At 37.0% G+C, this 22,614-nt stretch overlaps 3 protein-coding genes across 3 annotated transcripts; 1 reads left to right on the forward strand and 2 right to left on the reverse strand.

The window, feature by feature from the left end:
- The first annotated feature begins 766 nt into the window (after positions 1 to 766).
- Positions 767 to 8,854, forward strand: hells (helicase, lymphoid specific). Its single transcript, XM_060872438.1, has 23 exons — positions 767 to 910; positions 1,040 to 1,137; positions 1,235 to 1,338; positions 1,512 to 1,634; positions 1,944 to 1,991; positions 2,152 to 2,176; positions 2,437 to 2,498; positions 2,596 to 2,634; positions 2,801 to 3,025; positions 3,664 to 3,846; positions 4,473 to 4,616; positions 4,738 to 4,934; positions 5,023 to 5,119; positions 5,232 to 5,393; positions 5,517 to 5,662; positions 5,751 to 5,895; positions 6,004 to 6,087; positions 6,189 to 6,308; positions 6,408 to 6,524; positions 6,642 to 6,801; positions 7,566 to 7,662; positions 8,051 to 8,127; positions 8,240 to 8,854. The coding sequence occupies exons 1-23, from the start codon at positions 903 to 905 to the stop codon at positions 8,338 to 8,340; spliced, it is 2,562 nt and encodes an 853-aa protein (XP_060728421.1). The 5' UTR covers positions 767 to 902; the 3' UTR covers positions 8,341 to 8,854.
- A 408-nt stretch (positions 8,855 to 9,262) lies between these two features.
- On the reverse strand, positions 9,263 to 11,254 carry si:ch211-250c4.5 (uncharacterized). The gene is made up of 2 exons (XM_060871372.1): positions 9,492 to 11,254; positions 9,263 to 9,379 (listed from the first exon to the last, which is right to left on the reverse strand). Exons 1-2 carry the CDS (start codon positions 11,200 to 11,202, stop codon positions 9,324 to 9,326), a joined length of 1,767 nt encoding a protein of 588 aa, XP_060727355.1. The 5' UTR covers positions 11,203 to 11,254; the 3' UTR covers positions 9,263 to 9,323.
- Positions 11,255 to 11,782: 528 nt separating this feature from the next.
- Positions 11,783 to 22,334, reverse strand: atl2 (atlastin GTPase 2). The gene is made up of 13 exons (XM_060872440.1): positions 22,187 to 22,334; positions 18,461 to 18,780; positions 18,143 to 18,277; positions 17,949 to 18,053; positions 17,771 to 17,821; positions 16,410 to 16,466; positions 16,210 to 16,302; positions 15,986 to 16,124; positions 15,766 to 15,893; positions 14,966 to 15,022; positions 14,457 to 14,528; positions 13,710 to 14,141; positions 11,783 to 12,513 (listed from the first exon to the last, which is right to left on the reverse strand). The coding sequence occupies exons 1-13, from the start codon at positions 22,257 to 22,259 to the stop codon at positions 12,394 to 12,396; spliced, it is 1,782 nt and encodes a 593-aa protein (XP_060728423.1). The 5' UTR covers positions 22,260 to 22,334; the 3' UTR covers positions 11,783 to 12,393.
- Between the last annotated feature and the right edge of the window lie 280 nt (positions 22,335 to 22,614).

The raw sequence follows: 22,614 nt of genomic DNA on the forward strand, positions 1-22,614 counted from the left end.
GACCTGTACTTCTCCAGAGTGAGCAAAAGGGTAAAGACAATCACCCACTCTTCGAACTGTTGCCATCTGGTCGACGCTACAGATCCCTGAGTACCAGAACGACCAGACACAGGAACAGTTTCTTCCCTCACTCAATCCATCTGATGAACACTTGACATACACAGAACACACAACACTATTCTTACATTATTTACTTAAAACACATACTTACTTACTTATATTTCAATTTGCACATTAATATTTCAATTTTCACATTTTTCCACTGTACATACAACTGTCTATATTATATATGTGTTCGTGTCTTGTCAATGCCATTTTGTTTACACTGTGGAGCTTCTGTACTACAAGAAATTCCTCGTATGTGAAAACATACCTGGCAATAAAGATCTTTCTGATTCGGATTCGGATTCTAAAAAAACTCATTGAGTGACGTCATTGGGACTGATTAGCTATTGGATAAAATATAAAAAAAAAAAAAAAAGAAAAAACTTTCGCGGGAAATGTCAAGTAAGCCGGTCGCACGCACCAAAGAAAGAGGGGTGCTGTAACATGCAGGATATTTAATACGATCGTTTCCAGTCAAACTCTGCGCTGTTTTAAAAAATATAATAACAAAAATATTTATTTCTGTGTAAAAGCATGTTATTCGAATATGTGTCTATTGAACAATGAATTCTTATCATAAACCGTACACCAGACCAACCCTAACATGATTGTGACAATGGTATCGTCCACATTGGCGCGAAACGGCTCGTGTCCCCAGTGTCTCAGGTTACACAGCTGCACGCTGTACAACTGTCCTGGTTTAGTCCATGTGCTCTGAGTTAGTTACAGAACAAGATTTAATTTAGGTTTATTTAGGATTTATTTTAGATTTCGAAGTGTAGAACACAGCACCTGAAATGAGTGTGTAAGTATCACTAAACTAACTTCTATCTATTACACACTGCATTCATTACAACACCTTGCTTTTAATATTCGACATTTAAATTGAAAGAATTTGGAAACAAAATGTCTAAAGGTTGTTTTTTCCTGTTAGGAGCGTTAAAGATGAGGCACGTAGCAGGTCTCCCCTTTGTCCCAAACACAATGAGTGTGAAGAGCCAGAAGGAGCTGCAATGGAGGTTTATACTGCAGGTATGGGGCTGAACTTTGGCTTGTTTAGCTCATGATGGAGATTTATTACTTTTGCATTGAAATCATCAGCTCCTTAAACGTGTACATGTACTTGCAGTACAAGGTCAACTTGAAGAGGTGGTTATAACCAAGGAAATGGCAGAGATGGAAAAGAACTTGCAAGAAGAAGGGGAAAGAAAGGAAAGAGAGATGATGGAAAAGGTGTCTACTGAACTTGGACCTCATTGTGCCTCTTATTCATATTTATTATTTAATAAAATGTCATGGTTTGCTTCGTTAGATATGAACTTAAGGTCTAATTATGTTAGGATTTATTTAGTATTGCTTTTTTTGCGCCTCTTTATTTAGTGTCTGCATATGTGTGTGGTTTGCAGGCGAGACAGTCCTTGGAAAAAGACACCCAAGACATGCGTTTTAAGAGGCTGCAGCACCTTCTGGAGAAAAGCAACATATACTCCAAGTTTCTTCTTACTAAAATGGAGCAGCAGCAGCAAGAGGTGGGTTTACATGTTGCCTTCAGGGGAAAACGCCATGAAGTATAGAACTTGCTGCTTCCTGTTTTGTCCTCAAATCGTCAAAGCATTCTTATGGATTAAGGTTAACACTAAGAAACCTGAGCATAGGTGTGTAAGAACACAGCCATGGAGTGAGTAAATCCTACAGAAGATGTTATTCAAACAAAATGCTTACAGTTTTCAGTTCAGCTTTACACATTTAATACATATTTTTTTTGATGAAAGTTCAGTACGTAAAGTCGTCTTTTTGAAGTTTGAAAATAAATCAACATTTATCCATTATCAACACAGGAAAAAATAAGGAAGGAGAAACTGGAAAAGAAAGCAGTAGCACAAAAAGTAAGTGGTGTATATATAATTACTATGGAAAGGACACTAAAGATATTATGCTGTATTCTGTTTCAGGGTTTTAAATAACATTCTTATTTACAAAACTGGTGTTTGTAAATGCACATAGTTCTGCTTCCCAACTAATACAAATTATTCCCTAATTCCACAGGCCAATGGCAAGAAGACAGAAAAAGGTATAATTGTATGTCCACTGAATATATATGTGAACATGTGGCTCGCTTTAATTATATATATATATATATATATATATATATATATATATTATATATATATATATATATATATATATATATATATATATATATATATATATATATATATATATATAATTAGTGTGCACAAGTTTACCTTAAGGACATGTTTAACTTGTAAGGAGATGAAATGAAAATCTAACAAAGCAAACATTTAATGTTGAATCTCTTCTTGTGTTAAGTTGAGAGGAAGAAGAGAGAAAGGGAGGAAGACTATAAAATTGCTGATGTTATATCTAAAGAGGTAGGTGATTTTTATGGTTTATTCTAATATGTTCTCTTATAAAGAAATTGTGGTGTGAACATTGAATGAAATGTCTCTTCAAATATCTGTCTTATAGGAAATTTTGTCAAAAGCCAAAAAACAGAAAGTGGATGAGGTATATATTTATTTTTATTTATTTAATTTTTTTTTGAGAGAACTCATAAAACCTTGTTTAAATCACAGACAAGTTTTCTCAATCCTAGAGTATTTAAGAATTTCTTTAGAAGATAATTTGACATTTGAAACCTGTTTATGTTGTGTTCTTACTGTGTTTTTTGTAGGAGGCTCAAAACCAGAAGAAACTTGAAGCAGAGGATATAGAAAAACTAAGTGACTCTAACTCTGATATAAAAGGGCGACTGTCTGAGGTTGTGCGTGAAAATGCCAAGGAGATGCTGGACCCTGAAAGGAAAGTGAATGGGCAGCCTGTGCCTGCACAGCAACCCAAACTCTTCACTGGTGGTGTGATGAGGTGGTACCAGGTGGAGGGCATTGAATGGCTGAGGGTAAGTAAGCAACAGCATAAAGAAATTATTAAAACAAAATGGCAATTCTAATGCAAATGTAATTCGGTTTTTAAATAGGCATTTGCAAAGATACCAGACAGTTCAAAATTAGAATCTCAAGAGCAGCCAGCTATTATAGTCATGAGGGAAGTCTGATGGGAAGGACATAAAAGAATACATTTGAAATGTTCTGTATAATACAAAAGATTACGATGCAATGTATGGAACGTAGCTTTTAGTACATATAATGTGAAGATATTCAAACTGACAGATTATTATGAATATTGAAGTTTCATCCAAAGGGAATTTTAACACTCATCAGGCTGTGCACTGCTATAATGCCTATAATCCCAAACCCCACTTACCTGTATTACTTCTGTCATACACTCAGTGGTACACTGCCATTGGCAAGTAGACAGTTTAGTTTGATTGCACATTTAAAGACCTTTTTTCCTACCATTTTGCTGGTGTCCTAGTTAACCAAATATCTAACTTTTACAGGTGTTAAAAAAATTACATTGAATCAGAAGGTACAATACTGGTCCAAATACATCATTCTGCACAGGCCATGGAAAATTGAGATGGGGGATATTTGCAGAAAACTACCAACATGTACTCTTGTTTTATTTGTTGTGTAGATGCTGTGGGAGAATGGAATAAATGGTATCCTGGCTGATGAGATGGGACTGGGAAAGACTATACAGTGCATTGCTCACATTGCAATGATGATTGAGAAGAAAGTCCTGGGACCATTCTTGGTTGTTGCACCTCTGTCCACTCTGCCCAACTGGATTAGCGAGTTCAGGCGCTTTACTCCAGAGGTGAGACTATTAAAATGAGGTTTACTATGAGGACTGTACTGCCAAGTTTGCAAATTGTCAAAGCTATCAAGTACTCTGGATTTTCTGTCCAGAGTGGCTGTTGGTACAAAATTGCCACCAGAAAAACTTTGTCATAACTTTATATTACCAACAATAAATTATACTATATGTTCATGCAGTAATGCTGTTGCTGTTCAGTGTTGGCTACTATTTAAAATAAGGTAAAGAACAAAGCATGCTAAGCACTGACTAGTCACTGTATCTCATGATCTAGTTCCAGTGACTAAGGTAGCACTGTAGGTGAACTGACAGGCTACTATTGACTGATACAATGATGTCCAAATATAGAGCACAGTACAGCTAACACCTCAATGCTAGTTTCACAACAATAACTTGGTCATAATACTGGTGGAAATATGTCATTTTAATTTTAAATGCTGTTTAATTATTACTCAGATGAACTTGTCACCAGTCAATGCCAGCTCTGGTTTTAAGCACAATTTTTGTGTGACTGTAGACATTCTACATTATGCAGTTACATAATGCAGTTTTACATTTTACATTCTGTAAAATTGCTGAACCTTTTATACTTTACAAGACATTACATCTTGGTCTCCTTTTCTTAGGTGCCTATAATGCTTTACCATGGCTCACAGAAAGAGAGAATGGACATTGTCAAGAAAATTCGCAAGCCTCAGGGTTCCATGCATATGTGCCCTGTTGTTGTGACTTCATTTGAAATTGCCATGATTGACAGGAAGTATCTTCAGGTTAGAAATGATTCCTGCACAGCAGTGGTGCCGTTTTATCTGTTAATGAGTTGTATGTTTGAGCAGTTGTTTTGAGTCATTGAGTCAATTCATTTTGGTCTTGTCCAAATTCTTTCTTTAGCGTTTCCACTGGAAATACCTGATAGTGGATGAGGGTCACAGGATAAAGAACTTGAACTGTCGTTTAGTGCAAGAGCTGAAATTGCTTCCAACTGACAACAAACTGCTGCTGACAGGAACTCCTTTGCAAAATAATCTGTCTGAGCTGTGGTCTCTCCTTAACTTCCTTCTCCCTGACGTCTTTGATGACTTGAAGAGGTATGCATAAACATAAATATTATTTATTTCCTGCAGTCTGTTTGGGTCCATTTTGTGGTAAATGTTGTTTGTTTTGTGACCTCTTCAGTTTTGAGTCATGGTTTGACATCAGCACCATCACCTCAGATGTTAAGACTCTTGTAACTAATGAACGAGAACAAAACATCCTGAATATGCTTCACCAGGTAAGAAATGCTGAAGGTTCTTTTCACGAAGTTACTTACTTGCTGCAATACCCATAGATGTTGCACTTATAATCCCTATGTAATTTTTGTTCTCTTCGATTATGTTGCACAGATTCTCACACCCTTTCTACTGAGACGACTGAAGTCAGATGTGACTTTGGAGGTTCCCCCAAAGAAAGAGATTGTGGTATATGCTCCAATGACTGCTAAGCAAGATGCCTTTTACAGGGCTATTGTTGACAAAACCATTGCAAAGGTGCTTGGTCAGGAAAAGGTAAGAAGTGTTGTATTCCATACTTTACATATTGTACATTATATGTATACATCAGTTATTTTATGCTTGTGCTTAATTTATGCATTATTTAACTTTTAATCATTTTATAATTTTTAAACCAAGGGAGAGACTGCACCAGTACAGAGGACATCCACTGGGCGTATTAAACGCAAGTCTCGGAAGGTGGTGGACTATTCTGAAAGCAATAACTCGCCAAATGATCTAGAAAAATATATTGAAAAGGTTCAGAAGGAGATGGAAAGTCAGGAGTCAGTGTCTTGGTTGTTTTTTAATTATTTCATTTTTTCTAAACATCAGATTCAAAGAGATGTTTTAAAATATTATTTCTTTTCACAGTTTTGCTCCTCTGGTAGACATTCAAATGCCTGTTGATGCACAGATCAATTTAAAGCTACAGAACATACTAATGCTTTTGAAGCGATGCTGCAATCATCCTTATCTCATCGAATACCCTCTTGTTCCTGGGACTCAGGAGTTTAAAGTAATTTAAATTTTAAAATGTATACCTTGTGTTAATAAATTCCTTATCTAAATTGGTATGGAGAGCATAAGTACTCTTAATTTATGCAAACCTGTGTTTCTCCTACAGATTGATGAGCAGCTAGTGTTGACATCAGGGAAGTTGTTAATTCTTGACCGAATGTTACCCGAACTGAAAAAAAGAGGGCATAAGGTGAAGCACATTTTTTTTTGCTCTTTTGAAACCATTTATGTTTTAGTACCATACATCAACTTTAAAGCTGAGATGTATTTATTTGTTCTTGGTGTGCACAGGTCCTAATTTTCAGCCAGATGACCTCTATTTTGGACATCCTGATGGACTACTGTTACCTCCGGGGATATGAGTACAGCCGACTAGATGGGAGCATGAAATACAGTGATCGAGAAGAAAATGTATGCAGCGTGTTTTTGATTGTTATTTGACACTATATGCAGGATTCTTGCAACAAGTGTTTTAGCCACTTGGGTACAGGTTTTATCTACTCTGTGCAGATGAGAAAGTTCTCCTCAGATCCAGAAGTCTTCCTCTTCCTCCTGAGCACACGAGCTGGTGGCCTTGGGATCAACCTTACAGCTGCAGATACAGTCATCATATTTGACAGTGACTGGGTAAGTGTTTTGCCACAGTCCACACACGTTTTTTACATGTACTGTATAAAATGACAGTGAAATGTGAGGATAAGACTAAAGTGTTTAACTATTTTCATTCTAACCCTTCTTTTGAAGAACCCTCAGGCAGACTTGCAGGCTCAGGATCGGTGTCACCGTATTGGACAAACCAAGCCTGTGGTGGTGTACCGTCTCATCACAGTAAACACCATTGATGAGAAGATCCTGGAAAGGGCATCTGCTAAGAGGAAACTAGAGAAGCTGGTTATTCATAGAAGTAAGTTTTGTCTAACCAGACAGCACCAAGGATGTTATTAACAAGACATTATGAAAAGATATACTGATGGAGGTAGCAGAGATGAAGAGGTTCTCTTTAGAAGTGATGAGGACGGACAGGATTAGGAATGAGCACATCAGAGAGACAGCTCAGGTCGGCTGTTTTGAGGACAAGTTCAGAGAGGCTATATTGAGATGGTTTGGACATTTACAGAGGAGGGAGCGTGGTTATATTGGTAGAAGAGGTCAAGAGGAAGGCCAAAGAGGATATACTGTATATGGATGTGTGAAAAGAGGATATGAAGTTAATTGGTGCAGGAATAGAGGATTCTGAGGATAGTTAGGTAGAAACAGATGATTTGCTGTGGCAACCCCTAACGGGAAAAGTCGAATGTAGAAGATTAACAGGACATTTTTGTCCAGGAGGTGGTGCTGAATAGTGTTTAAAATGAATTTGTTGAGACTGCTGTAATGAAAGAACACTTAAAGGTTTGGTGAGGTTGGCTGGGGCAAGGGATTGTAATTTGGCATTGCATCCATTCTTCCAATCACCAAAATAAATCCCCAGGTATAAAAGCAACTGGAATGTTTAGTTTTTCATTCAAGATTTAAAACTTACTACAGCATAAAATGTTGTGTACTGTCTTAATATATATCCAAGAGAATGTTCAGCCAAGCAGATATAAACAAAATGCAAAAAGTTATTTCTTATTTTAGATCGGCACTGAGGTTTTTGCCATAACCTTTCGTGTATTTTCTCCCCAGAGAAGTTTAAAGGGGGTAAAGCTGAATTAAAGCAGTCAAAGAGCTGTGTGGATATGAATGAACTGATGGACCTGCTGAAGTCCAACGATTATGAAAGGTACTGCATTCAGTCTCATGTAGCATACATTTATTTTCTAAACGTTTGCTGTGTGTTCAATTCTTAAATATTTAAATATTCCTTGTCACGAGAGCAGAGGGCCAATATGATTTTATACCCAAAATAATGAATATGGTCTCTTTATAAAAACGTATCTATCTTCACAGAATATTGGCTATAAGAATAAGTGTAAACTTCTCTGTTGACTAGAATACAAAAGTCACTAAAGATCCTGTTGATGTGGGGAAAACTTCATAATTAATTCTGTCATTAAATGTAGCACAAAATGGCAGCTTTACCAAAACAAATATAACAAGTGAACCTTTTCCTGAGTCACGATGGCAACAGTGAAACTGTATCTCTAATGAGCAATGTGTTTGTGTTACAGGGCTGTGAAGAGCACTAAAGGCAAGGTCATCAGTGACAAGGATCTGGAAATTTTGCTTGACCGCAGTGACATGTTGGGTAAGACATTCAAAGCATTTTGTTTGTTGTACTCCTATTTACATTTGTTTATGATAAAGATTGAGAGATGGATTTTATATTTCTAAACTATATTATGTGAACAATGTTTCAGGTCAAGCCAAAAAGAATGGTCAACAGGAGAAGAATGGAGTGTTCAGGGTTGTTGAGACTGAAGAAGAGAACACAGATTTGTCTGTCATAAATGCCAGATGAACAAACCTGCACATGCAAGAAAGTAGATGGCACTAGTCAAGCAAACCTTGGTCTCTGTCTGCTGTTTATATAAACTGTATAGTCTTTTGCTACAGTAACTAATGCTTTTAATCATTTCTGTTTCTGCATTGCTGCTCTAACATGCAGTCATAATAGTGATTTTGAATAATTGTCTAAGTTTCATAAGACTGACTATTTCAAACACAGATTAAAACACAGCTACTTCGATGCTTATCTCCACAAAATGCAGTTTCATTTGCTACAGTTTTGGAAGATTTCAAAAGAGATTTGTACTTGATGCACCTTAATTCCTTTTGTTTGTATTTAGTTTAAATCCAGTTCGTGTGAAACATTGTCATCGGCCATCTTTTGCATTTCAGTATTTTTCCATAGGAGTGTTTTCTTAAGCACTGTGAACATGTTTCAAGTACTGTTTAACAAGGACCATGATGTTTTGCATTGGTTTATTTTTTCATGTTTGCAAAATATAATAAATATAGTTTTTTACAACAAATTCTTTTGGTTCAAGAAGTCCTCATTACCAGATTCTGAGAAACAAAATTGCTAAGAATACATTTCAAAGGACCGATTCTGAAGTGTTAAAATAGTTATTTATTTATTTTCCAGAACTTAATTATTTTTCAGTGTTACTTTTTATTATTATACCTCTTATAGCCATAATAAGAGCAGTTCCATCTATTGGTAGTTTTCTTTATAAAAAGTAGAAATGTACAGATGAAATTCCTGCTGTGCTTGTTATGGAATGTTGAGTGTATACATACTGACTAGACACTTGGTTAGGAACATTATGCTAATACTAATTTACAGTTAAGAGCAAATGTTTGCACACCTTAAGGCATTTTCATCAGTGTTTCAAAATTATTCCTTCATTCTCAAAGGTAACTAATGGTAAAACTGTTAAATTATCATTGCTCAAAATAATATCAAATTTACAGCACCCTCGAATGTCTCTTGGGAGCATCTTATTTCTGCTGGGTGTTTTCTTCGTCCTCCAGTTTCCTCCTTATATGTTCAATCACTGGGGGGGAAAAAGCAAGCTGATTTGAATTCACTTTGGTACTCTGCTAAATATGAAATTATGAATTCATAGCTACATTTAAATATAATAATTTACTTTTTGTCCTACTTACTGTCCATGTTTGATGTGATTTGGCTAACTGTGTTATTTGTTTTCGCTGCTCTGAATTGATGATTGGACGATATGTCTGTGATGCACATGGGTGTGTCTGTCTGTTCCAGTTGTTCAAGTCTCTGTGTGATGCGATCACTGAGACTAAAGTAATCCTTTCTCAGATCTCCCATTTCATCCAGAAGCAGCTTTCTCTCATGCTTTAGCAGACTCACAGCATCTCTCAGTCTCTCCGCTTCATTTTTGCTGTCAATCTCAGACTTTGCCTTTTCTTTCTGCAAGCATTGCAACTCTTCCTGAATCGCATGCTTGTCATTTTTCAATTTGGAGACGGCTTCACTTAAAGCCTCACACTCTGTTCTCTTAGCTTCTAGCAGCTCCATACAGGACTTGAGTTGCTCCTGTAGCTGAAGTGTCTTCACTTTATATCTTTCATGAATTAATTTTAATTCTTTTTTCATTGTATCCTGCTGTTCCTCAGCAGTTTCTCTTTGCATTTTGCAGTCACCAAGTTTTTCATGCAATTGTTTAACCAGATTTTGAGATTCCTGGGCATTTTTTTCAGCTTGTGTCTTTTCTAGCTCTTTAGAATGAAGTGCTTGAGTGAGCTTCTGGTTCTCTTCCTGAGTAGTACTTAACTGATCTTTAAGGTTCCCATAATCAGCCCTCATAGATGATCTCTCATCTTCAAGTTTCTGTATAGTCCTAACAAGATTATTGTGTTGCTCCTCCATTGTGTTCATGTTCTTTTTGAATTCAGAGTACTCTTGTTTTGCCGTGTCCCTCTGTTCCTCCAGAAGAACCTGATTCATTAATAACTCTTCCGTCATGTGTTGTGTCTTCTTTAATACTTTTTGACAATTCTTTCTCTCTGTACGTTCCTCTGACAGATGTTTCTTAATGTTGTCAACACGTCTTTTAAGCCGTTCATATTTCTCCAGAATTGCCCAGAGCTGCCTGATACTGTGTTCATTTTTGCTCTTTGCCATAGAAAGTTGCTTTTGCATGTCGTCAAAGACATGGTTAAATTTCTTGGTCATCTCAAATTTCTTCTGTTCTTCATATTTCAGCCTTTCTGTCATGAGCTGGGCCTCAGTGTCCCTCAGCTTTGAGACTTCGGTCAGCTCATGGTGTTTTAGCATGAGTAAACGAACGATCTGTTGATTTTCTCTATCTTTTTGTTGCAGCTTTTCTTTCAAAACACAAATAAATTCAGGCTGTGTTCCTTTCAAATCGCATCCCTTTTCACCTGAAGAAATTGAGACTGCTGTTTTTACATCTGAATGATCAGAGAAACTATTTGGAGGATGGGAGTTCCTTTTGGCATTAAGGTCCTCCTGATAGTTTTCAAGTTCTATGTCATCATTTCCATTTGGTGACATTGCTGTCAGTGCCTTAACCCCCAATGTATACATCCCAATATCATCATCTCTTAGTTCTCTTCTGGATAAAATATCTTGCATTAGTTCCATTGTCTCCTTATCCATTCCATGATACATATTCCTGTGCTTTTTAAGAAAAGCCCAATATTCTTTGGTGTACTTAGCAGAAAAATGACTAATATCATATGGAAAATCTTGACCGCTATCTTTTGCTCGTAAAAGTCCATGGTGAATTTTTACCAAGCCTCCGGAAAGCATTCCTTCAAAGTCCACTTTACTTTGAAAGGTGTTTCTGTGTGAGGAATCAGTTGCTTTAGAACTTGCTGCCATAGTTTCAGGAATATTTGAAAATCCTTTCAAACATAAGTGTATATTAGTAAAAATGTTCATTTCACTACTGAATTTAGTTTGTACTTTTAATTTTTTTTACATACAAAATGCTTCTTGGAGAAAATGAAGCCTAAAAGCTATTCAAGTCAGTTCTTGGTGCTTTACTTGACCCTGTGCTATCTAAACATCGCATGTTTCAAGGCATTTTTCTATCCAGCCCTTACCTTATCAGACTTGCAGTTGCTCCTGCTGCCTAAACCAGTGTGAAAACAGGCTATGGAGACACTTGAACCCTATTGTTCAAACTGTTTAAATTGTCAGTCACCATAGAAACATGGCCATAGCTGTGCAATAAAAGGAGCAAAAAGGATTATTGTGCATTCACCAACGGCCTTCAAGTCACGCCTTAGCCTCATTAACTGCATTAACGGTTATAGACATTATTTTTGTACACAGAAACATCGTGGCAGTTTAAAGACTCAATACATGCCTGAAAGGCTTAGAAGCATTAACCTGGTAGACAATCCTAAAATATATATATATATATATATGTATATATGGCAGTACACACCACGAGAAAGATATTTAAATATTTTTAATCACTTAAAAATAAATTACAATGCATCCTTAAAAGGCAGACAACACCAAGTTATCCAAACAAATTTCAGTGTACGGTTGTGCAAGATGTGATGAGAACCGTGGCAGTGAGCAGATGTGTTTGAATACATGCTGGTAGTTATGATACAATTTCAAACGTAGATGGCCGTTCAGAATGGCTTTAAATTCTGTGGGTAGTGCGTTTGCTGAAGGAGACGGTTTTTAAACATGATTCTGTAGCGAGCAGACGTTGTACTGCTGTAGCATTCCTGTAGTCAGCAAGATTCAAATAAGACAAAATGTATATTTAAACACAAAAATGAAGGAATCATTCTAAAAGGAACTAAAACTGGTTGATTGTTTTTAGGACTACAAAAAGGAACGAGAAAAACAGAGAGAGGTATGCATGTGTTTTATGTTGTGTTATATTGGTGAAATTTCAGACACTCACTAAAAGTGTACATCATAACTAGTCTGGGTTGTAAACTTTGGTTTTAATTTTTCAACCTAAGGGTAAAAGAGTACACAATAAAACTGTGCAAAAACATTTCTGTACACACTGAACAAGAGAGAGAGGGGAGATTTAACACACTGTCAGTTAGTTTTTAACTTTGTAGTTTGTGTCACTTGCTCAGTTAGACTGGCTCTTATAGAGTTAACTACAGACTGGCGGATATTTTCCTCCATATATTGCTCAGTCAAAGGCTTCAGCACCTGAAGAGAATGAAAGAGAAAGACAACAAGAGAAAGAGGGCAAGAATACCATGAGTGCACAACAACTGGAATAGAAACAAGAAGGTAATTGTCATCTCGGATGAGCAACATTAAAATATGGTAGACATAAAAAGATCATGGAAGGAGGAAAGCTCTTTCAGGAGGGGTTTGGCCATCTTTATATTTACACAACTGAATTTCTACATTTAACCACATATTAAAGGTATTGTTCATAAACGTACAAAAGGCAAAAATCAATCATCAAAACCCTGAACATTAATAGGCAAGCAACATAAGGAAGTATCAGGAGGGAAGCTATTGAAGAAAACACATTTCACCTTGATCCTGCAAGAATTAATTCCAACATGTAATCAGTTAATATACTGATTATGATGATAATTCCATTTAAATACTACAAATATTCACCCACTCATTCATGAAACTCATTGCTGCTTTAACAAGAATCTTGGTCAACCACATGGACAACCCAAAAGCATAATGCCCAGTGGTGAAGGTATAAAAATGGACTTAATTTGTCATGAGTCTAGGTGGGACAATACATTAGGAGCAAGGTTAATAGCACATTATTATTGGCCATCATTCCACATCTGGTCACTAGTCCAGGGTGTACAACCCTATCCACACAGGGCTGGTGTGGCTGCAGGGTTTCATTCAAACTAGCAATAACCCCACCTGCCGATCGACGACAGCCAAAATAAACTTTTTACACAAGTAGAATAAATCAGCGGCAGTAGATGAATGATGGGATGTGGTGGTAAAGTAAGGGAAAGCTGTATACAGGAAGGAAAGTTAAGACCGAGAGCAGGCATGAATAGGGCAGATTCTTTCAGCTGCAATGCAGTGATGCTAAAATAAACCAGAACTCCTTGACCTACAGTAGGGCTGGACACATGGAGATTATGATCAGAGTACATCACTGGCTGGAATGTAAACGTACACCATGTAACTACACCTTGGTCATCCATCAAGAGTATGTATTACTCCTTCATAGTAAAACAAATGTTAACAAAGAAACTATAAAGTTTTTAAATTCAAAATTACCAAAGTACCTAAAGTAATATTTACCATATACCCCAATTACAGTCTTGACTACAAAGTTGGAATCTACACTGCAGACACGGTCTTGTTTCTAAAATACCAGAGTTAATAAATAATAGGAATAATGCGCCACCCACCTGCTCCCACAAGGCTTCTGCTGTAAGGTCTATAGCCACGCCCACTTCTCGATATTCACCCGAATATCTCACATACGCCCATGCACACAGTGACATCAAGGACACTCCCATCACAAGGCTGGCCAGAGCAGCGATCACTGATATGCCAATGAACCCTGTTACTGTGGAGACTATGTAAGCGACGAACATGACAGCAAACAAAGTTGCAGGTGTTCGTGCTGCATAGAAAATGTTCTTGCTTTCATTGTGCTTGATGAAATTAGCATACACTTCATCAAGCTCAGATTCCAGCTGTTCCTGGTACCGCTGGCTAAACTCAACTCCTCCCATTTTCTTAATGGCACGGAACTGCTTCATAGAAGTTTGCTTCACCTCATCATGATAGCGCTGGAGGTCAACTGGTGCAATATATGGTTTGTCTCCACCACATATCTACATATAGGGAACAGAAAAACCAAATTTCAAGTGTTATTGATGAACCTCAGATCAGGACCTTTTAGTGTGTAGTTATCTAGGCCACATTAAAACCTTCTATTTTAGTGTAACAGCCTCACACTATTATGAGTTATCTAGGTGACCTCGTCACATCACATCCCATCTATATTTAGAGAGAAATTAAATCCCTATCCTTCTTAGGACAAATTTTTATAAAATTCCTTAAAATGACCGAGTTAAGATCTTGCGGCTTAAATTCTACCATTTACATAGTTCAGAACATTAAAAACAGGAGAAAAAAACAAATTGTACCTGCTCCATGGTCCGGCTGTACGTGTCCTTAGCCCCAGCCACAGCTGTCAAGTTGTTTGCTTCAGCAGTTGCCTAGAGGTTAAAAGCACAATTAGAGTTTAATTAATCAAAACAGTCAGATAACATAATATAGCAGTCCCTCTTGTATAGTATGTCTACATGGCAGCCATCATGGCAGCACTCCCAGGCAGTTATTTTCAGTCTTATAAGACCCAGTTCCTATCTAGTGACCCATATAGCAGAAACGTGTCAGAGATATCGTCTGTCCAAAAACGATCTCGTATTACCCCGAATTGATATTAACATGCTACAAAAATGCAAATAAATGTTGTGTTTTGGTAAACTAACAAGAAAACTTTTGTTCAATTTGTTCATGCTCAATAACTAATTGAGAACTTTCTGTTTAAGAATCTGGCATTTACTGGTTACATCTAAGGCAACACAGTGACTTTTTATTTGAGAGAAAAGGACCCATCTTACAGCTGAACTGTTGTATATTCGTAGCATACCTGCAACATGGACTTTGGATGAGGGAGTTCCTCTCCTTGGTAGATTTTGATGTATGCCTAAATACAAAAACACAAAGCAGATCAGATGTTTGCCTGTAAATGCATTTCTTATGTAACTCACTAATTAATGTTTATTTCCTTAAAGTGAGAACTTTAGATGTAAAACATATTACATTGGATACACATTTTCAGAGCCTTTGAGAACAAACTTTCTATGTATTTAATTGGATAATTTAGACTTTATTATAAGTTGCTGTATAACTATATTTCTGTGATAAATTGTTATTGTTTTGACCCTCAAATTAGACACATTTTTTACATTTGTGTGTGTTTACTAAGTAAATGCTTTATCATTGCCAGGATGCCAGATCTGGAATGAATCAAGTACCTACGCTGCTAATTCACCCAAACTGGGATACCAGTCCATGGCACCATGCACATAGTGCAACTTAACATTAAATTAAACAATCCTTTGTATATGCTCAATAATTGCAGAAGGAAGATAACTATTTTGTTGATTTTTATATGCATATGGATAATACAGAGGACCTTTTGTTCTTTGACAAGATTGTTATGAATATATTTCTCAAATAAATTCATGCAAATAAATGGAGAACATGCAAAAACAGACAATAAGGCAACTCAGACCACTTTAGGATTCTAAGTTAGTGTTATTCGCAGTGGATTATTAACAACTTATGGAGCCCCTTGAGTGGCAAACTGTTGTCAAGAGACTTGACTCATGTCAAGTCCAGACTACACGTTTGTAAGAGCAGATACCAAAAAAAAATAAGTCTCACCTTGAAATACTCCAGTAGGTCTCTGCAAGTCACCTTGGCCCCATTAATCTCCTTCTCCACCAGGTTCTCTGGGGCAAGTAGTAAAGGCACCAGGTTCTGTAGCTCTTTCTTAAAATCACTGTCAATATCTGCAAAAAAAAAAAAAAAAAAAAAAAACCTGCAAGATTAAAACACCGTTTTTGGGTATCTGCATTTTTTTTGTATGGAAGAATATTACAACCTCTCAGTCTCCCATCAAAGTAGGGATTAGTCGCAACCTTCAATCCTGGGTGAGGCAGCAGAAAACAGTCTATGCTTGAGAAACATGAGTGGATATGCTTCCTCACGTTCTGTAGCTCTTCATGCTGGTTCTGCTTCACCTAAACAATCAACACAAACACTTTTTTTGCACATAATGTAACTTCTGAATGCAGAAACAAAACCTATTTGCTCTCCACAACAAACCTGTAGTCGCCGTTCCAAGAAACGATTCCCTCCATCAAGTCCATACTCATGCTCATAGGGATAACACCAATCTCTGATTAGAAACAGCAGTTTCTGAGAAATGAAAATCATTCAAGTCAAACAACTTTTAGAAGCTCAGAGTAGATATGAAAAATCAATTAATTTACCTACCCAATGTACAAACCAAATGTGTTTATTACCTGAAATGGCTTTTCATAGACTTCCTCTAGTGCCAAGCGACCATATTCTGTAAAAAGCTTCAAAAAACAAGAGCAAATATAAAATAAACTGGTAGGTACCAACATCAGCAGCATGTATATCGCTAATCATGTCAGATACAAATAAATGTGCAACGGTTTTAACTGCCCACTTAATAAATCCACATTAACACAACAGGATGCAGATCTTGCTTACTAACACTGCTTTGATAACAACAGTAATGTAGTCAACATGCTCAGACATCCAGGAATAATGTTTAATCAAATATTTTAGTTCCAATCAACAGTTTACAAGAAAAAGGGAGTGCAGAAAGTTGGAGAGACCCAAGTGCTTCACAACTCAAGCTGTTTTTTTCTATATAGTTTACATTATAATATAGTTATAACAGACTTCAAAAGACTATGGTCAACAAAACCATAATAATCAATTGCTACAAATGTCTAGGATTTTGCATTTGCACACTACTCATCGCATGCTTAACTTCCTCGCACTAGTCACATACATGTCTACATCTGCCCTGTATATAGATAAATTATAGATATATAAATATATATAACATCTGAACCCCTGGCCACAGTTTTTGATTACAATACCACAAAATAATATCACTACTGTATGAAGAAGTATCGTTTGAGAGAGGCTTGAGTGCTCTGAAAGTAGGGAGTAGACACTTTACAGTCACACAGCAGTCCGCATGTTCCATATCTGCACTTACAGTATATTCACCCTAGACATTTCTATTAGTCGGAATCTGAAAATGCTAGGTATGTTAGGTGTACACCCTGGATGGTACACCATGGAGCATCGAGCATGCACACATTTACATCCCAAGTGTAATTTGGAGTAACCAATCTATCAAGCAGCATTTATGGAATGTGGGCTTAGTGTTTCACTGTGCCACCCAAATTCTTATTAAAAGTCTCTTAATATGGCATATAACTCTGCATAAATTGCATATTTTAAATAAATAATATTATTACCAATTTTACTGCTACAGCATACAACGATGACCAAAACCTAGCTGTGTGCACATTTCCTATGGCATGTAACTATCCAGAATGTATTTCTTATAATTAGCTAGGTAGGTGAACAAAGCAGACAGACAGGGTGTCTTTCAGGGTTAGAATGTATAATTGCATTTTCTCCATGTTCATATTTGAGGTTAACCCAAAATGTATAATTATACAAATACATTTATAATGCTATAATTTCATTCTAGTTGAGACATGAGTACTAGAATATTCAATTCAGGAAATCTGACATTTATATACTGCATGTCAGTGTCCAGTTGTTTTGACAAAAAGGGTTTTTCCAGGACATCACATACATACATATCACATACCTGAAGATGCTGCAGGTCATCTTCTTGAATATTCTGGGAAAGATTATAAACCTAGGGCAAACAAAAGGAAAAACCATTGCTGACATTTCAGCAAACACACCCAGTAGACTTATGGACATGCAAACATGCCTGAGTACATAAGGTAAATGTGCTCTTCTCTTGTCCATCATAAACACACCTGCATGGAGCTGGTCATAGTGCTGAGGGCAAAAACTGTAGCACAGTCTTTAATAGTGGACTGACTGTCAAAAGCTCCCTGAGTGTCAACCAGCAGGACGGCAACCTGAAGAGTGAGAAGTTCTGATTAGACACTAATTGAGGACAAACAAACTGCAACACAACCTGACGATGAGTAACTGAGGAACACCTTACCTTACTACCATCAGCCTTTTCCACCACAAATACTTCACTCCAGGCTTGAATTCCTGTTGTCTCTCTCTCACAACCACCCCGCCAGGAGAAACCTGTTAGAGGCTCATCATCTCCTCCCATCCATGACTCAGATGACTACAGAATACAACAAAAATAAGAGACCTGCATGCCCAGAACTGCCTTTTTATACAGAAGAATATTAACAGGCCAGGCTTGTTTTGGCACTTCAGGAAAACAGTCATGACATGTCAGTGAAAATAAGGGCCATACTTACTGACAGTATGCGGATGATTTTAGGGGCATAAGCATATAGCAAACCTGTGTGTGCATATAGCGAAGCATGAAGTCTAGCAGGAAGGATTTTCCCTTGCGAAAAGCACCAGCCACAGAGAGCACAACCACGTTGAGGTCTTTGATATGATCTTGCATTAGGATCTTTTCCAATGCTCCAGCATCTAATTCAAATTTATGGTCCTCCTCATTTGCAACAACTATCTGTATAGGCCGAGCTCCTTCTGTGACTAGCTCTTCCTCCTCGGGTTTGAGATCTTCCTCCACCTTGCACGGAGAAACTCTGTCCATCCTGCTTGAATCTTGAGAAGCACGGGACAGTGGCACCTCCTCTACACCGGTAATATCTGTGTAAATAACATAAAATATATAGATAAAAACAGTGTTGTAGGTTAACAGTCTAAACTTTTTTTTTTTTTTTTACTGAAACTGTAGCCTTGTACATGGTCTCACACTAGGTCCATTTGCACATAATGTAGTTCTGTGCAGAGAAATTCCTGAAATGCACCAGTCCTGGACACAACTTTATTCCCCACTGTATAGGTTTACGCAGATAGCAGAACAATAATAATATAAAGTCTCATTTGAACCGAATACTGGAAAAGTAACAAAGTAAGAGAGCCATACATGCAACAATAAAAGTTTATTTATAGACAAATTCACACGAGACCAAGTGAATATTAATAACTATGCAGTCCTTCTCTGGCTTCCAGGGGATTAAAAGCATCTGCTGAGGGCTTAAGAAGTTAGGACAGTAGACTAAAAGGGATAAAATTTATGTTCATATTCAATTAAGCCAGTGCTCTATAGCCTTTTAAAAAGAGTTATTTCAACAGCCCATATTCCTGCCTTCCTTTATCAACCTGCTGGACATCATGACCTGGTTTACAAGAGCAAGATACTTTCCAACAGAGTACTTGCTCGTCCAAAGAATACAACCAACTTAACATATATGGTGACGTTTAGTGACAATTGGTTCGTTTAAATTAATACAATTCGAGTTAACCTGCTACAAACCTCATTCACATTTTGTTCATCCTATTTAATTTTCAATCTCATCTCAATCTATATATAATCTCTTACAATCCATCATGTTACACATTTCTTTTCTTCCATATGAAAGAAGAATACCTGATGCGTTTAGAAATTCTGATGCTAATTTGTTGGGTTTATGCTGGATTTAGTAAAAGAAAAAAGAAAAGAAAAAAAAAGGAGTGAGAGACCTTGCTGACCATTTTTAAACAAGGTTTAATGTCATACAAAAAAATTCATAGCTTCAGGATGAAATGCATTTGTACAACACAGATGACTGGTGGTTGCGCTGCTAGTTTGTATTCTGAGAGATGTTATGCAACAGTTATCTCTGGTCCACTATCTTAAGTCCAAGACTGCTAATATTTAGTATAACTGCTCTGGGGCCACCACATAAAATGCAAATTCTAGCAACCACTGAAACCTACTGCAGTAGCAGCATCAACTATTCTGCATCAAAATCTTAAAATATGATAGCTCAGAGAAAGCTGCAAAGGAAATTAGGAAGCTGATATCATCGGATGGACATTGAATGGGTACGTCTAAATAATTGAGAATGCAGAATGACTTTTGGGCTCCTTTCCATTGAGAAAACAGCATTAAGGAATAATTTATTAAGTCTATAATAAACTCAGAAATGATGCTTACCTATTAATTCCTTAGGAGCTCTTGGGTGCACAATTCTAATCGACTATAAACCATTGTAGAAAGGACATTATTTACATTTATATTAATTACTGCCCAGTGTCACACAAATGAGGATAAGGTTCCATTCTGAACCTGGTTCCTTTCAAGATTTCTTCCTCATATCATCTCAGGTAGTTTTTCCTTGCCATTGTCAACTCAGGCTTGCTCATTGGGGATGAATGCTGGATAAAAATAGGAATTTAATTTTAAATTTTATATTTTAATATTTATTCTGTTTCTATACTTCTGTAAACCTGCTTTGAGACGATGTCAATTGTTAAAGCGCTGTAAATTTTATATACAGACTATACCAATAAATTGTCTACAGCCTAATCACTGCTGTGCTGACATAAAGCATAACCCCCTGTTGCACATGCAAGGTTCATTTCCTTAAAAAGTTTTAAACTTAAAGTTAGCTCAAAATAAATATTGCATGAGACTGAGTACTACATATGAAATATAAAGATTTATCTGCATGCCATTTGGGGGATGATTCTTTCAGTGTTAAATCAGTGACATCCCATTTTCCCTCCCATTCTGATGGTTGACATGAGCATTACCTGAAGTTACTGGTCTGTAGCTACATGATGTTACGTGTTGCACCGCTGCTATATGACAGTGTGGGTGTACAAGTGTTCCCAATAATGGGGTCAGTGATTGTATTAAGTTATTTATGATATACTGCACATAATACAGTTCTTTTTCAAGCTTTTCACAAAACAGATAAAGATAAATCGACTCTTCCACTTGCTGGTTGTTTGTAAACAATGATGCAGAATTATAGACTTCAGAATCAAATCAGCCTTGAACTTTGCTCACGATCACGTCTTGGCACAATCCTGCTTGGTCGTAACCAGATGTCAAATCTAAAAGTTGCCAAATCAAAGCTAAAAGACACCAACAGACTGTCTGAAGGTTTTTCGAATAACCTGTGTGTTGTGTTCTTGAAAATATCTACAATGTAGTATTAGTTTTAGTAATTCAGAAACCTTTCTACCATTACATGGTCCACCGGTCTGTCCAGCTCGCCCTGTGTTTGGTTAAAGTATTCAAATTCACATCAGTTTCGGTCATTTTTTTTTTGTCCACCTAAAACAGCAATGTATAATCAAACCCCATGTTGCGGCAGAGGTTACTATCGAGTTCTTGTGAGGTTTATGGTGTCGCTCTGCTGCTGCTCCACTTTCTATTCCCGGAGCCTCACATTAAACCCTGCGCTTTAAATGTGGCCATAACATTACATGCTACTTTCTTTCGGAGGACACAAAACAAACTCTCTGTTTATCTGTGTTTAAGTGTCAGTGCAAAGCCAAGGACAAGACAAATAGGCACAATAACCCGAGGTGCGTCAACAAGCACTGCTACAACGAAGGTAAATATATAATAACTTTCACTATGTAATGATAAAGGTTTCTGAAATATACTAGTATTTGAATCTAATTAAAGCAGAGGACTGTTTAGACGAAATCTTAATCTAGATGTGCCAATGTATTGCGCGCGCGCACGGCCACACGGTTTAAACTGAAGTGTCAGTTTGTCGCACAGCGCGAGACATATTAGTTGTTATTTTCGGACCGTTACGAAACTAATCTTGACTCTTAACAGACACCACAAAGTAAAAACGTTTCCTTTTTTTTTCCATTAACCGGCGTGTTTAAGGCTTGAGAGTACGCTTAAAGTTTTTTAAGTAACTGACAACACTTGTCAGACGTTACTGGCGTTCACAAGTACACACAAAAACCGTTAGTGAGTCGGTTAAAAAGCCGTTAAAGTTCCAGAAGTTTTATATTCATTTTATTTTCCTAAATACGAGACATAAGGCACAAAATCCTTCCGCTGTATGTGCGTCAAAGCAGAGCGAGCGGTTTGTTAACGTTACAGCTGACTACACGAGTTAACCTGCTAAAACTTTCTTAAGAACTAACTTTACTCTCACAAACCTCCAGTTCTCACACCAAAACTCTCATAATAATGTCAATACGTACAAAATAAAATACTAAACTTCTCTCTCTGATTTTGCCATTCTCGTGTTACCTTCGTCAAAACTGTTATTTATATGATTTGTCCCCAAGAAATCCTGATTTCTCCGTCCACTGTAATCCGCCATCTTGTTCGGTTAAAATATCCAGCGTGACGTTCAAGATCTCGTTTCCCTCTTTGAACTTGATCTTGCTTAGCCACGCCCCAACGATACGTACAGCGAATCGCAATGAGGGGCGTGGACATAGGGAGGTGTGGCCTGTAAAAGATAGATTTCATTGGTTATTTTTCTGCCATTAACCGCCACCCGTTGACCTGCTGTTCGAGTCCCATTCCCAAGAGACTTTAAAAACACGTGCCATAAACTAAATAGGCCTTGTTCAAACACTTCACATTGATATATGAAAAAATTAATAGTTACAGTTATAGAATGTGCAAAACTCTGAAATCATCAACTTTACCCCCTTGAAAAAAACTTAGAA

Source organism: Tachysurus vachellii, chromosome 6 (genome assembly GCF_030014155.1).
Source record: "Tachysurus vachellii isolate PV-2020 chromosome 6, HZAU_Pvac_v1, whole genome shotgun sequence".
Lineage (NCBI taxonomy): Eukaryota > Metazoa > Chordata > Actinopteri > Siluriformes > Bagridae > Tachysurus > Tachysurus vachellii.